This window comes from Pelecanus crispus, chromosome 1, assembly GCF_030463565.1.
Source record: "Pelecanus crispus isolate bPelCri1 chromosome 1, bPelCri1.pri, whole genome shotgun sequence".
NCBI lineage: Eukaryota > Metazoa > Chordata > Aves > Pelecaniformes > Pelecanidae > Pelecanus > Pelecanus crispus.
The window spans coordinates 131,174,164-131,190,872 of NC_134643.1; the positions used below are offsets into that span (position 1 = coordinate 131,174,164).

General features: G+C 42.0%; 1 protein-coding gene across 1 annotated transcript; it reads left to right on the forward strand.

Annotated features, from left to right (window-relative positions):
- The first annotated feature begins 1,426 nt into the window (after positions 1-1,426).
- SRPX (sushi repeat containing protein X-linked) lies at positions 1,427-16,571 on the forward strand. The gene is given in 11 exon segments (XM_009481771.2): positions 1,427-1,461; positions 1,463-1,591; positions 1,593-1,703; positions 1,705-1,916; positions 2,513-2,689; positions 8,907-9,033; positions 11,029-11,150; positions 11,908-12,087; positions 12,554-12,687; positions 13,901-14,022; positions 16,391-16,571. Coding segments are annotated over 11 exon segments (1,530 nt in total).
- Positions 16,572-16,709: the final 138 nt, after the last annotated feature.

The following is a 16,709-nucleotide window of genomic DNA, read 5'->3' on the forward strand; positions in this document are numbered from 1 at the left end:
ATGTCACACATTGTCACACAAGATTTCAGGACCTGTCATCTTTCTCTTTTTGCCTTGCAATCCCTCCCTCCCTCCCTCTTGGTATGTCCTTTTCAAATCTTGGAGCTGAGAAGGGGCAGGCTTAGTCACTCCTTGTGTAGGAAACTCCTACTGAGGAGCTGCCCGCTGCCAAAAAACCATGGCTTTCTTGGTGAACCCTGTTGTCAAAGCTAAACAAAGATTTTTGAAGCTTTGGCTGGGAAGGAGAAGTCTCTATTTGATACTGCACCCATCAGTATCACAGTATGGTGTGAAATCCTCACAAGACGATGGAACACATATCCTGAGTGTTTTGAAGTGTAGCCCTGACCAGTTATTAAAGGTTCAGTTTTATGTACCTGTGTTTCACTTTTTCCCATGAGTTTGGTAGGAGCATTAGCCATGAAGTCCTAGCCAAATTCCAGCTTTCCTCTGACTTGGCAGATCCATCCATGTCACTGACCTGCATCCATGAGCAACTAGAAGGTGCTGCTCGTACTTCAGGCTACATTTCCATGATATTAGGGAAAGGTAGTCCTCCGACCATCTTTTGAGGTGAAGAATACAACACATAAAGTCCAGACCTTTGAGAAGATTCAGAACTGGGTTTAAATATCTGCAGCTTGGGTTCCCTTTTCTGAGTCTGCTATATAGTATGCTAGTGAATGAACATCGACACCCTCTGAAGGGTTTGACGGTAGGAAGTGCAGGGGTTTGTGCTGTCAAAAATGCATTGTGCCTGAATGCATGTTGCACTTGGCAGCTACAAATGATGACCAAAAAGAGAGGAATAAGGTCAGATCTTTCTCAAAAGCTCTTCACTTCATCTGTTGGATTGGATGCTTGCCTTCAGATTTAATCATGACAATGGTATTGTGCCCATTTGCTGCTAGAAGGCTATTTTGTTGGCGATATAAAGAGTATTTGAATGTTTCAGTGTGCACCGCAGAACTGCTGAGAACAGTGAGGGAACTGCTGTTCTTGCATGCTTCACAAGTTCCAGTTCAGCCTTAATCTTGGGTGCTAATTCGGAAAGTAACTTCGCAAAACTGGAGCCGTACTTAAACCCTGAACGGATGTTCTGACACGTGGAGGATATGTAGACAGGCTTGACATATTGGCAATAAGATTTATGTAAGTCACATTGTTTCTAACAGTGGGAGAGCTTGAACTGTTACAGAGTTCAGCCAAGGCAATGTCCTTTACTGCACAAATTATTATGGAAGACTTTTTTTTTTTTTTTTTTTTTTTTAAAATGGGCAGTGAGAGTGCTAAATGTTGCAAAGATTACAACTACAGCTAGACCAAAGGTGTTCCTAATGCAAACTTTGTTACCAAAGAGAGGTTAGATATATCCATTTAAAAGCAAGAGGGGGGGAAAAGGGCCGATTGTCATCAAACTGTCCACATGGTGGCACACTTATTCCATGGACAAAAAAACATAGACCACCCCCCCACACCTCATGGCTACAATCTTTAATATTTGTAATAAAAAAGAGCTGCCGGTCTTTGAAGGGGTGACCTTCTGATGTATAAGGCTTAGTGCACCTTGCTGCCCTGTTATGTCTCCACTTTGGTGGCTTTTTAAGTAAGACTTTTTTCCATTTCTTCTCTGTGACCTTGAATAAAGAAAGTGATTTTATATTTGTGTCTGACCTTTTACATTTTGCGAAGTACTATGTGTGGTTTTTTGTTCTCTGTGCTAGAAACACCGTGGTGCTCCCCCATTAAGGTGAAACATGGTTATGCAAACTGCAGGACACCTCAAGGGGAATATTACAAGAATGTATTGGGGACAAGATGTGATATTCGCTGTCAAAAAGGCTACGAACTGCATGGCCCTCAGCAGCTAATTTGTCAGTCAAGCAAACGCTGGTCTGGGAAAGTGCTGTGCAAACGTAAGTAGCTACAAAATCTGTGCATGCGGCTTGCGCCACAGATTCAGCAGACAGTAAACTCTGCTTGCCTTTGAAACAGTGATCTTAGGATTGCTATTTGTATTTTAAACATTGGCAATATACTTGGATGTGTAGCTTGGCTTGTTGCTGAGGATCTTACAGTAGCACGTGGCATGATAAGTATCGTGAGTGGTACAAATACTCTTGGCAGATAGGAAATGTTTTACGAGTGTGGGATTTTGATTTGTGGGAATAGTTTTATGACAGAGCCATAAAGCTGCTTTAAAATATTGTGCATTTTGGATTTTGTAAGCTGACACAATTTGTATGGGTTCTTGCAGTAAAACATTTTCTGAGGAGAGAGGAATAGATACTCGTCAGCATTTTCTCATATAAATATCGTATTAGGCCACTGTGCATGTAAAGTTAAATTTGAAACACAGCTAATGAGAACAGTGTGAAAAGCCTCAGGTGGAATGTGACTTTCTCCCCCTTGTCGTTTGCTAGCTGTGTCTTTATTTCCGTGTAATACCCTGCATTCACATTACTCTCGATGGGGATAACAGGCTTCCAGAAGTCTTCGTTTTCTATTCCAGAAAAGCGCTGCCCCACCCTGTCCATGCCGACCAACGGGGGCTTCAAGTGTTTAGACGGTGCCTACTTTGGCTCGAGGTGCGAGTACTACTGTTCGCCAGGATACCAGCTGAAAGGCGACCGTATCGTAACGTGCATGGACAACAAAGTTTGGAGCGGCCGGCCAGCGTCCTGTGTTGGTAAGTAGGACGGTTGGTCTGCATCCCGGCAGGTCTACATCTTGAGGTACCCGCGTCCTCCAAATGAATTCCAAAATGCTCTTTTGTCCAGTTCCTGGGGGGGAAAAAAGCAACTGTCCCTTTTGGGGAAGCAGAGAACAGTTCTCGGAGGGATACAGTGCACTCTCTTTCACTTAGTACTTTCAGTCCCAAGTGACCATCTTCCTTACACGCACACGCTGTTAGCTCCAAGCGTAATCACTTTAATAAAGATGAGGCTGATGTAAATGGTCAGGGCTTTACAATGCTTATAACAGCCTTCGCTGATCTCCTGGGTGACTCCTTGGTAGTCTGTAATTACCATGCTGCTCCTCTAGCATGTTCTCTGTGCTGGAGTCTGTCCTGCTCTTGGTATCTTAATGATGAAACAGGTTTGAAACTAAACGCTTTGTCTGACCTCCCCTGTTGCTTTTGTTTCTTGGGATCATGGTCTCCAAATATATCCAGGGAATATGAATGGATTGTAGTTACCAACATGGTTGCAGTGAGCTGGACTAAATTTCAGCCTAGTTTATATTAGTTATGCCAGCAATTCTCATTGCATAATCAGCAGTCTCTCAGGAACCTTGGCTGGAATAATTGGTTTTATATAAATAAATCAATAGAGAGATAAACAAATCTTGAGATTTAACTTTCCTTCCTACTAATGAGATTTCAGCAGATAGCGAGGCCTCAAGTGCTGCTCTTGTTTCTGGGAAGTCTCTGATAAAAAGGTTCAGCAGTTGTCCACAAACAAAAGTATTTTTTTGGCCATTTGAATTGGCTACCAGTAATTTAAGTTTGTGGGTGGTAGAGTATTCGTCCCCAGTGTTTTTTTGTGTATGACGACTTGGTTTTCCTCAGAATGCCTGTGGCTCAGTCTAGGTTAGCAAATGGCTTTGGAGTCTCTCCACTGTGGCCTGACGTTTGTAGAATTTTGTTCAGGTTTCCTGTTACTTGGTGTTGTACAAATGTATAAATGAGCCTGCTGCTTAGGTCTAGACTGTTTGTGGTGTCTCTTGTTTTTATTTACAAAAACAAGCCTTGTCCTTCTCAGTGGTGTGGGCGGAGGAAGCAAAACAAACCCTTTTAAGTTTGGGAATGATAAAACGTTGTCCTCTGTATTTCCTGGCACTTTCAGAACCTCATCTGTTTGCAGCAGCAGGGTGCTTATTACAGAGGATGCTGTCTTGCAGAGTAGAGTAAGCAAGTACATTTTAAGCAAAAAAAGAGAGGCTAAGTTAGCACTAGCACTTCTTTTTGATTCCAGAAATGCAGGACAGTTGTTGCATAGGGTATGACTGCAAGTCCCAAGTAACCTAGTAAAAGCAATACTATTATTTAAGTTCTCGTAATACCACACAGTATGGAGAAGTCCCCTTCAAACCTTGTGTGCACACAGTTCCTATATGCAAATAGTGAGTTAAGCAGTTAGCAAATGGTTTAATAAGGTTATCTTTTGACCTCTTGATAGGTAGGATAGGGATTTTTTTGTGACCAAATGTGACCCTAACAGTGTAATGCAGTTTGCCATTGAATACACAGCCCTTACTGTAATTCAGTAATTAAAGAAAAGTCATCAGTGAACTGCAGCCTACAAAAGCTTAACAGTGGCCAGGAGAGAACTGGCTGAATAGATGTTCTTCCTCACTTTCAGCTGAGGAGTAAAATCCAGGTGAGGGGAGTGATGAAATACAAAGGCAAAGAAGCTGTTTTATTTGTTACTTTAGTGTATAAGCAATTAGCTGCACTGTGCACAGTAGGGATGTTATGTGTGATCATAGGCATGGGCCGGTAAGGTTCACGTTGTTGCAAATGGTTAGGGAAGTGACCTGGGGACACCACAGCTATTAGTATCAAGTATGGCAAAATTACTGCAGACCTGAATTTATAATCCTCTTGAAAGTAAGGGGCTTTCCTCTACCCTTTTATACTGCAGTTGCACTGCTTAGCATTTTTGGACAAAACTACTTGGGGTTCGCAGTGTGGTAGTGAAGATCCATGTAGGAAAGGCATTGGGCTAACATCATTGCTGAAACAGGTATTCATTAAAAGTGGGGAAAAAAGATTTTTTTTTTTTTTTTTTAATTAAAGAAAATTGGGTGTTTCAGTAGTCATTTATGGAAGCCCTTACAGACAGTGAGTATTCTGTCCTGACAAAGCAGATGGCCCCCATCCTGTAAAAGGAAGGATATCCTTCATGTTGCTGAAATAACTTTGATTAAAAGAGATCAACATACAGCTGCTTTTGGTTATCAGTTAGCTAAAAATGCCAATACTCACTTGAATAATGTTTCCATTATATCCTAAATGCACTGTAACGTAGATTGAAATAGGTATTTTCCCCTAGAAGATTGAAAAATGTCACCTTCTTTTCTTCTGTAAAGGTTTCATTTTGCTGCTGATTGTATAACAGACATTGTGGTAAATGGCTGTCAGTGTGCTAAGTCATCCTTTTGTCACATCCTAAGACTGTATTGATAGGTAGTTAACTAACAGCATCCAACTACGGATGTCTGAAACAAGCTCTGCGCTCCAAGTCATTAATTATACAGGCCCTGATAATGGATGTTTTGAAATACAGAACAATGCCTTGTGGAGGGGGTTAGGGAGAACAGAACAATGTTTTTCATTTCCCCTCTTACGATTTCCAGTCTCTTAATCTCTTTATGCCTTTGACACAGAATAATGTTTTGAATTAACTCCCGGCCATTGTTTAATGTCATCAGCAAGCAGTAATAACAGTGTGCTTATGTAGTGGCAGACCGTTTACCTACCCCATATGGACTCTTGAATAAGCAAGCAGTGGGCATTCAGTACCATCCCTCTGTTTCTTTCCTCTTGTCATCCCAAATTCACAAGCAAATAAACATAAGCCTTTAACAAACTATGAGAAACACAGTTAACAAGCTCTTTAAATTTTGTTGATATTGTTAATATGGCCAGTCCCAGGAGTACGTGTTTTTTAAAAATAAAACAAAATCTAAAACCTATTTGAAAACTTGGCATTTTTCTCCACAAAGTTCAAAAGACAGCTTTAAAATTCGGAACTCCGGTGCTGACCTCCTGATGCGATGTCTGCAGTGCTGCTTCCCAGCGTGGAGCCGCAGTACCAGTTGCTGCTGCCAAGAAAAGCGACAACTTAGAAGAATGTAAGAGAAGTAGTGGCTGAACAGCGCCAATTTTTTAATGAAAACTCAGTTTCCCTGCCCATGATGTAAACCTTGTAGGTGAGATTTCACCTGTTTAATACATAGCCTTGCTAAACAACTTAAATCCGCTTGGCTTGTCATTAGTCTTTCAGCAGTGACGCTGTAGTAAAGGCGTAAGACCAGCCATACAGGGTCAGACACCTTGCAGCATGTCCTGGCTCCAGCTCTGGCCAGGAATACTTACTAAGCGTGAGGGGCTGACAGTCCGGCGCTTACAGGATGATTTTTCCCTCTGATAAAACCTCCCCAGCAGTCAGCAGTCTTGTGGGTTCTGCCGGTGGGGTTTGGTTTGGAACCAGTTTATTTTTCTAACCTGCAGGAGGGCACCTTGCTCATGTAATACATTTTTTTTAAGTTTTTTTTTTTTTTGGGGGGGGTGGTGGTTCAGTTTTGTCACTTGTGCATTTGCCTGGATGTTCTCTGGTTACCTTCTCTGCATTTAAATGGGCAGGGTTTTTTCAGACCTTCCTTCTGCCAAGCTGTGGCCAAGGTGCTTAATATGCTGTAGATTGGCTGCAACTTTGTACAAGGGCACGAGAAAAAAGACCTGAGCGCTGTTTGGTTTAATGCAGCCCAGTGGCCACTGCAGTTAAAGAGCCTCTTTGGTAGACAGCTGCTTTCTCTTGGTCCATTTCGAAGCAGAGTTATTCTGGTGGGGTTCATTTAGGGCCTGTTGAATGCTAAGAAAATAGCAAAAGAAAATATCCTTTCCAGGAATTTTTAAGTCCCACTAAAAAGGCTGCCTGGCCCCTGGGTGCTTGGTGAGCTGGTTCCCACAGTAACCGTATTGTTTGTCTTTACGATGTGGAAGTCCAAGCCGGTTCATACCAACCAGGCTTCTCTGCGTTAAATAGCGTAATGAGCTTTCTGATTAATTAAAGGCTTAAAGCACTGGGTCCTTAAATGCTGTTCTGTCTTCAGATAAACGTAATGCTGGAATAAACATATACTGTCTGTAGCACAGTGGTGAGCTGTCGCCACACTAAACTAACCAGAGCCAGAAGCAGCCTTGGTGAGACTGGGTTATTTCCTACCCTAATTCAGCTACGCTGGGGAGTTGTGGAGAGCAATGTAGTTTTGTAGAGGAGGGCAGAGCTCTCGCTGGCTGCGACGTGAGCACGTTTCCACACATAATGGGAAGGTACTCTAAAAAATAAGGGAGTGAATAAGAAATATGAGGAAAGGAGACGAAGTGCTTTCTACAGCCAGAGGGGATGCTTGAAAATCCTGCTCGCTTGTGTACTGCAGCAGATGAGGGAAGGAGGAGTGAAAGAACTCAAAAAGTGAAAAAGTTAAAGCAGCCATAAAGAAGAACCAAGTCTTTAGTGAAGGGTGTTCTTGTAAAGTATCGGAAGCTTCAAAAGCTGTTTAGTGGATTCTGCAGTTCATTTGTGATTGCTCCACTCCCTGCAGTGGAAACCCACTCTTGCTAGCTTCCCCTTCTAGCAGGATCTACTATACTATAGGAAGACACATAGTTTTTTCATTGTTTATTTACAACCCCCCCCCCCAAAAATAAGCATTTGTGTAAGGCAGTTCGCAATATTCCTGATGTTTTCTGAGTAACTTTGGTACGACACTTTCTTGCCTGTGCCTCCCCCCGCTCCCTCCTGTGCAAAATTAAGACAGGAGCTCTTCCTATGGAATTGCCTCACAAAGCTGCGGTGTTTGGGGTTGGAGGAAAACTCATGCAAAAGAAATAGAGATAAGGCAGTTTTCAAGAGTCCCGGGTTCTTGGAATACCATTAAAAGTTTGAAGGGGCTATAGCAGGGCTGCACTTGCCCTAGTTAACTGGTAGAAAACATTGTGTGTTGCTTGTAGAGTATGAGGGTCTATGAAATTACTTGGTATATTTGATGCTCTATAAAGACCTAAACCTTTTCTCATTGCTCTCTTTTTGAAAGAAATCCAGATTGTACTTTTTGTGTCTGCCCTGCAAATGAAAATACAAGGCCTGCCACCCTTTAAATTTAAGCATCGCTTTAGGGATAGTTTCCTATTTGCAGGTAAAGACCAATCCTGTCTTGTGTTCATTTTTAAAGCTGGTATATGACTCCATGGATTTAGACTTCATTTTGGGTATAACCCAAGCGATGGTAAAAAAAAACGAGACTAAGCTATTAAAGACAGATTTTTTTTTTTTTTTTTTTTTTTTTAAATTAATGATTGTGATGGTGTTTGGACTTGGTTTGCCCATGTGTTTCTGCTATGCTGGCAGGATTGGCAGTGGAAGCAGCTGAAGATGAGTAGCTGTGCATCGCCTTGGTCCTCTATCAGGGTCTTTTATCATTGCCACTGTTCCTTTACTCCTGAGTCATAGTCACACTGTTTTGGTAGCAGTTAAACAAGCTTTCAAAACTTACCCGGTCTACTTTTTGAATTACCTGTAAGGCGTTATTATAAGAATTACTTGAAAAAAATCAAATGCAGCAGCAATTCCCTGCAAAATGACAATTTTGTCAATCTTCCATTGTTTCTCTTTTTGTCATTGCTGCAGGAAAAATAACCAAGAATTTAACAATAACGAGCAAGTTATCATATGCAGAGAGATTTACGTTCAGTGTGCTTTACAAATGTTCTTCAGCACAATATCCACCCCACAGATGAACAAAGAGAGGCAGAGCAAATAAACAGAAGGGTCAGGCTCCTTGAGTACAATCTTGGGTATCGCTGCTTAGAGTTCAAAGCTAAATACAGTCAATGTGTAGACATTGCTTTTTAACTGGGGACTAGGTAAAGGAAGTTATGATAACTACTTTTTAATTAGATTTTTTACATGGGGGGGGTGTTGATCATTGTCATCTCTTACTGTTACAAAAAGGTGAGAAGTACAGGCTCCACCTGCCTTGGTTGGGACGGCTCCAGTGGTGAGGAGGCCAGCTGAATGTGATCCCGAATTATGCTGACAACAGGGCAACAGCTGTGAAGAAAATGCGTAGCTATAACACATGCACACATGCCATTTCTGTGACGTTTATTTCAACAGATACCGAACCTCCGAGAATCCAGTGCCCGAGTGTGAAGGAGAAAACCGCGGAGCCCAACAAGTTGACGGCCAGAGTGTTCTGGGACACCCCGGAGGGACGGGACACTGCTGATGGGATTCTGACAGAGTAGGTGCAAATCTGTAAATGTTTGCATTTTCTCCTTTTTATTCCTGGGGTGTTTGGTTAGTAATTCAGCTAATGAGGGTGGCCAGGTATCCTTTCCTCTTAATTCATCCAAGATGCTTATTTATAGCTGTCACATGTCAATGGCCTGTAAAGAATCGCATGTTTAATCGAAAAATAAAAAATTGACAGCTTGAATCATTCAGGACCTGGTGTGTAGAGGGGTAGCAGATTGTTGTGGTTATTTTAGAGCTGATGGAATAAATGATAATAGCATTCTGACTGTACCTGTGAAATTTTCCAGAGCTTCTTTATGGGTCTCTTCTCATACACAACAAGTTTTCTTCCAGCAAGTTACCTTTTATACATAACAATGGAAAGATAATAGTGTATTGGAGGTAGCAGCAGAAGCAGTTTTGACTGTCTTAAAAAAACCTAAGTGAATTGTGTCACAAAACAATATCTGCAATCATCTTTAGGCTTCTTCCTGAAGTAGTGCTGAGTACTGATGTCACAGCATTCCGCAATTACTTGTAAAGTAATGCCTCTCATTTGAAACTTAGGGAGCTTTAAACATTGGATTTAAACTTAATACTTTCTTCACAATTTCCTTGTCACTTTATGGTTTCAGTGTCACACTGTCCAGAAGACCAAGTGCACTTGTGACGGTACTGCTGTCTCTGATTTTCCCATCTTTATCATGCAGGATTTATGGCAGTCTATCTAGATTATCGTAATGGCAAGAGTATAGAAAACTGCTTTTTTCATTAAGCAAGTTATATCTTTTAACTCTATATTAGTGGACTGGTTAAGCTTAAAATCTCAAAGTTGTAATCTTAAAGATGTTTACAGTTGTATGGGAATACAAAAAAGCTGTTGAAAGATACGGTGACATTGCCTTTTTATTGCTACAGTTTAAATAATATCAGAAAGAATAATTCATTAGACGATTAAAAACAATACTGCTGTTAAGGTCTAATGTGATAACTGTATGACAGTTAACAGCATAAAAAAACCCCTAAGCCTGATAAAATAAAAACTTTGAAAAGTGTCACAATAAAGAAATTCCAAAGTCTTTTTGATGAAATAGTATCTGGCAGGCAAAACAAATGGGGACTATCCCATGTAGACTTTGTAATATGAGTAACTGTTCCCAGCTCTGAAGAGGCTAGCTGTTGTATCTGTGGAAGCTTTTCTATAAATCTATTTTTATAAAATCTTGCTAAACTGTGATGTTTTACAGAGTGTACAGTGCTTTCCGTAAATGCACTGGGTCCTGCAGTCCTGTGAGTACATAAGCTTTCCCATTACGTGGAACGCTGCTTAGCCTCACTGCTTCAGTACTGAGGCTATGTTTAACACGTCTGACTTCTCCTGACACATTTGCAGGACAGGAACAAGTTGCTGGTGAAAACGCTGCTGTGGATCACCACACCCTTCTGCTGTGACAATAAATCTCGCTTTCTCTTCCATTTTTGTTCATTAGTATAGTCATAGGAGCAGTGCAGAGATGGGGTACGTCCCATCTTACGTTCCCCGTAAGAGGCTGGAAGTTTTTTCTTACACGCCGCCGGCTCTGGGTTACACTGCAGCCCTGACAGTGGATCGTTCACGATACAAAATGAGGGAGGATCAACCTCGACTTTTCCTTATGCTAGGGAAAAAGAAGCTCAAGTTCCTCTGGGCACGGCGTGGTGCTTGGCTACACCATGGCTTGTCTTATAGGAAGCGAGCAGGCCCTGCCCACTCTGCCTCCCGTGTCTTGGCAGGGTGGGACCCTTTTGTACCACCCCAGGGTGGGCTGTTGGTAGCAAGTTTAAAGACTGTGGTCACCGCTACCCAGCTTCTTCCCTTGCTTACTCTCAGTCTTCAGTCATGCAGCGCAGCCAGACAAGGTTAGCATGCCACCAGTGTCACTCTTCAGGCTTTTACAGCATTCTCACTAGGAAAATGCTGGTGAATTTATGAATGCCTGTCCTGTTTTATCTCCTGTTTTAGTGTTATTTTGAAAGGCCTGCCACCAGGGTCACATTTTCCAGAAGGCGACCACAAAATCCAGTATACTGTGTATGACAGAGCTGAAAACAAAGGCACTTGCAAATTTCTTGTTAAAGTCAGAGGTAAGAATGATGTTTTACCCTATAAATACAGCCACGGATTTGCATCTGGCTTAGTAGACAATTTAAATGTCCTCATTTCTATATTTGTCTGCGTATGTATGTGTATATAAACACTATGTTGATGCTGAAAAGGAGAACACATCTTGCTCAAGACCCTGGGGGCCAGGCCCGCAGCAGGGTGGGTGGCCAGCACTCTGTGCATCAGGGAAGAGCTTCATTGAGCGGTCCTGGCTCCAGCTCCACACCCCTTCCCTCCTGCCTGATACTTAGCTTGGCAGCTGCTGAAACAAGCACGTGAAGGAAGTTTTTGGGGTGTTTTTTTTGTTGTTTTTTTTTTTTTTTTTTTTTGTTGGTTGGTTGGTTGGTTTTGGTTTTTTTTTCAGCTGTGACTCACATCTGTCAAGCAGGGCTCCCCTTTCAGAAGTCCAGATCTTGAAATCTGGAGTTGAATATACAGAGATGAAACCTGTAGGTTTCAGCTTCAGCTCTCTTGGTGCTCCGTGGCCCTTTGTCACCATGATACCACAATCACATGCATACACCTATACATCTGTATCATTTTAGTTTACATATGAGTTAAGAGGGGGTTTGTTTGTTTGGGGCTTTTAAGTATGTGACTCTAATAATATCGAAAGCAAACAGAAAAGTGTCTTCGATATTGGTATTCCACTGTCCATGCTGCCCTAGTAACAAACAGGGTGATTCATGCCTTGTCTTTTTTTTTTTCTTTTTTTTTTTTTTCCTCTCTTGCTTGAAGTCAGGCGCTGTGTGAAATTAAACGCGCCAGATAACGGCTACATCAAGTGTTCGGGTGACGGCAATAACTATGGTGCTACATGTGAGTTCTCCTGCATTGGTGGCTACGAGCTGCAAGGGAGCCCAGCTAGAGTATGCCAGTACAATTTGGGGTGGTCAGGAGTGGAGCCAACCTGTGCACGTAAGTGAGTATTTCAGCACTTTACCAGAAGGGCTGCCAGAGGAACGGTTCTTGTGGCAGTGAGACTTTGGGAAGGGGGTGTGGGGTGGAATGAAGCTGCAAACTTTAATGCCCTAGAGGTAAGAAACTTGACATCTTTGTCTCCTCTGCCAATTTACACTTACAGCTGAAGCCTTTGCCACCTTTGGCTCCTCTTTCCTAGGATGATGATGGTGCCTCACAACTGATAGTGTGTTTTAGCTCAAAGCTCTCTACAAAACCTCACATTCTGGAGTCAATCCATCTTGCAAGCCAGAACAGCTTAAGATAAAATTGTTGGCTTTGGTGAGGCCAGTATTTCACCCATATCTTCTTTATTATTATTATTTCTTGTTCTTGTGCTTCTGCTGTCTAACAGTTTGTGCTTTTTAGAAATAGATCTGGTTTCAGTATGCTGAAAACAGGGTTTTTTTAAATTTAATTCTAGCCATGAATATTAATGTGAATGTGAGGACTGCAGCTGCACTTCTGGATCAATTTTATGAGAAGCGGAGACTGCTAATTATTTCAACACCTACTGCAGCCAACTTCTTCTACAGGATGCAACTGGGAATGCTGCAGGTAAAACACATTTCAGGGCAGGGTGGGGTGGGCATGGCTGCTACTATTTTTTTTTTTTCTTTAAAGAAAGACACAAGAGGACAAGCTCTATGGTTTCATATAAATCCACAAACTTCATTGTTGTATTGTAGCCAGTGGAGAATCTGGCTGAAGCAGTAGTGTTTCTGGATTAATTCTTTTTACATGGGTTTGAGTTGAAACATCTCCCCAGTCTCTAATTCAGCTCTTTTCTGGCTTGTGGTGCCTCTGGCTGACCAGTTGCTGTATCCCAGGCAGTTCTGGCCCTCTTCCATCCTCCCCAAATTAATTTAATATTAACTTGTGCTCACTAATCGTTCTCCAACTCATCTCCTGAAGAAGTTCGAAAAAAACCCCCAAACTATCCAGCACTTCAGTGGTTGCAGTTCATGTAAACCAGGCTTACAGACTTTGTCATTACAGTGCAAGGAAGTATGAATAGCTTCAGAAATAACCAGTGCACCAGCAAACAAAGGGCCGGAGACTCAGCACAGAAATCATCCAGAGTGTTGGAGATAGTACTGGGGTATTTTGTTCCAAAAAAAAGAAAACTTCCAGTAATTGTCCTTCTCACATGTTGTAAATGTGATGCTCTTGTTGGGTTCTTGCTAGACTTAGGGATGTATCTCAGAAATGTATCTGTGTCCTCAGGGAACGGAGCCAGTCCTGTATTCTTTCACAGCAGCAAGTTTTTCTTTTCCTCCACGAGATTAACTTGGGAAGAAAATTCAATATATTGATCAAAATGAAGTAGTTTAAAAAACTAAATTTAATGGCTATAGTATTTTTCCAGCTGCTTGACAGTTGTCAAACAAGTTGGCATGAAAGAAAAACTTTCTGCAGTCAACTTCCATCTACACATACCTTGCTTTGATTGCCAAATTAGATTACGGGCACAATGCTTCTTTTCATGTCATTACAACAACAAGTTTATATTCCTCCTAGGTGGTCCCTGTGCGTTGTTTTTCTTAGAGTAGTTAAGAATCCGTCATTTAACATCCCCTGGAGTCATGAGTCTCTAGTTCTTCGCAGTGAGAATTAGAGACTTTTCAAAGTATGCTCTCATTTCAGTTTAAACCATCTCACTAACGTAAAGAAGATTGGACTCTTTATGAACACTCGCTGCATGCTCAAAATAACCCCCTGTTCTCTCACTGATAACTAACAGGCCTCTCTCTTCTTTTAACCCTTCCAGCCAGCCCAGTGTGGTTTAGACCTCCGACATGTTACTGTAGTTGAATTGGTTGGTGTCTTCCCAGCACAGGTAGGAAGAATAGGTGTAAAGCTGCTGCCCCCGTCACTTGCCCTGCAACTCAGGTAAAGTAAGCTCTCACTACTGTTGTGTTTGCACCTTAGCATATATGATGTATTGCTTTTGATTCCCTGCATCTTACGCTCTAAGTATATGTTTTCTACTCTAACGTACGTAGCTAGATACTGGAAGGTAGGTGTTGAGTAAGTTTTAGGATTAATTTGCTCTCTATGTAACAGTTATGCAAATTCATGGGCATTTGGTATTTATGAAAGTAAGAGCATAGACTGCAGCTGCAACTGATTTAAGTGTGAAACAGACTGAAGTCTATGCCACTCTTTCAAGTGCCATGTCTTCCTTGCTCCTTCGCTCAACCTGAGTGAATTTCTGAATTCATATGAACTCCCTCTGTATCCCTTTGATCATGTTATAGATCTATATTTTTGGGTGCTGCCACTGAAAACACTTCAAGTACGGCTGCATTTGTGCTGGAGTTGGTCAGATGCAGTCATGACAGGCTGCAGTCACTTTGCAAGGACAGCCTTGGAGCAGCTGCCAGTGCAGCCCCAAATGGCAGCGACAGCTCATCTTCTCTGCAGCGCTGCTGGTGGCTGCGGCCAGGCCAGGAGGGGAAGCGGTGGTTGCTCTTTGAAGTCCCACATGTAGAAATGATATGGGCAGTATTTCAAAGGGGAAATTATCTCAGCCTCCCAAGCCTAACTACAACATTCAGCAGTTTTACTGAGGTGCCTAAACTGTTTTGACTTGGTTTTAGACTGGCAGGGGGTTGGTTTTCACTTGAAAGGGAGAGTTCAAGTGCCAGCATTTCCTAGGGACAGGAGGACTACAAGAACCAAAAATGAAGGCTTCATTGGCAAGGAAAGTAGTAGTTATTTAGTAAAAAAGTCCAGGAACTTTTTAGGCAACATCTTCTGTGATATGCCTGGGGAAATGGAGCAAGTTTTAATTGGGGGCCATAAAAAATGCTGACAAGTCAGAGAGGTTTTTTTGGATTGCAAAAAATAAAAACATTTCTTCTCTATAAAAGGAAAAAAGAGCACAAAGAGCTTCTCTTTTATTCAAAAAAAGTAAAAGCACTTCTACTGAAGTTGAAGTGGTTTTCTTGTGCCTCTGTAGAAAATAATAAGCTCTGGTAAGACCTCATTCCCTATTCTCTCCTGCGCTGCCCATGCCCCCCCCCCCCCCCCCCCCCAACCTTTAATAGAGCTACGTTTCAGAAATTGGTATGGTATGACCTGCCCTGCACTCAGTGAAAGTTAGTTTTCTATTTCATTTTTTTCTCTGTTGTTACTGCAGTATGTGAATTATAGCATTCCAGTTCTGGAAGGCACTTAAATCAAAATGAAATGCACCCTTAAGCATCTTGAATAAAGATACTGTCCAGAATTGGCATTCAGTAAACTAATGAGCACAGGTACCCTAGTTAAAACTTCGGAAGCCTCAGAAGGTTGGCATTAGGATTTGTAGAAGGTAAGCATTTTTCTTAGGTGATATGAGGCACAGGAGGAGTGCAGTTTCCTATCACCATAGCTTAGCTTCAAACTTTATTTTGCTTTAAATTGAACAGCCAAGCTCCCTAATTGCAACAAGATCACGCCTAGAGCACTCAAACTTGTTAGAAGGCTGAGGAAGGTCAATTTTGATGCTTCGCACCTTACCAGCATCCCTGTCCTGACACCATTCTGTCACAGCTGCCTGAATTTATTTTCCCCACACCAATGATATTGACTGACTGCATGTCTAAAGATCTAAGGAGTTCATTACTCCTTCAAGCAAAAGATGAAAAGAACACCAAGGATATACTTTTGTTACTGTCACACCTTCAGAGGAGCTTAAATGACCTCTTTTACCACTCAGAAGGAAAGGACTCTGCCATGATTAGCAGTGGCTTTTTTCCCCCCTAAATTGGAGTTACCACCAGGTAGGTGTTTATTAGTAGGAAGCAATGAAAACTGACTCCAATAATATTGTCCTGCTTTTTCGCATTGTGGTTTTATACCATGTGGCAGGCAAGAACGGGAATAGTCTACTTGTAACTCTATCTCCATCGCAATGGTTTTCTTTAGGCGATGTATATAGTACATTTTTTTTGTCTTACAGTGGGGATTTTTTGTGATAGCAATAGGTAATGGCATGCACTATACTAACAGTCAGAGGTCTGAGAAGACGACAGAGCTGAGCGCAGCTGCCTTGACCCTTCCCTAATGCAGAGGTGCAGCCTGCAGCACCTGCAGACACCCACTCTCTGACTCCTTGTTCTTACAGCTGAAACAAAGTGGACCCTGTATAGCCCCTCTGACCATCCCCGCCTTCCTCTGCTGAGGCCCAACAGGCTGGTTCTGCCATTTATTAGTTTGAAGTGCCCAGGCAGTAGGTGATGGGCTTTAACAAAACAAGTTCCTTATTTTGTAGGCTGCTGCTGAGGATCCCCCATTACAATTTCAACATCGTGGTGATGGACAAGCACGGAATGGACAAGGAACGCTATCCTTTCCCAGCAACACCAGCCGAGCTCTTTGCACTTATTGACAATTTTCCCTTGAGAAAAGAAGAGATGAAACTACAAGCAGAAATTGGTCGGTCATGTCCCTAATTCAGGATTGCAGAGCTTGCAGTTGTCAGTGAATTTTTTTTAATCCACGTAATTGTTCCCTTGGTGCTACACAAAGCATGGCTTTTTTCATCACTGATGTACAGATTTTTTTTTGTGTGTATTGTTAAGTCTGTCTGG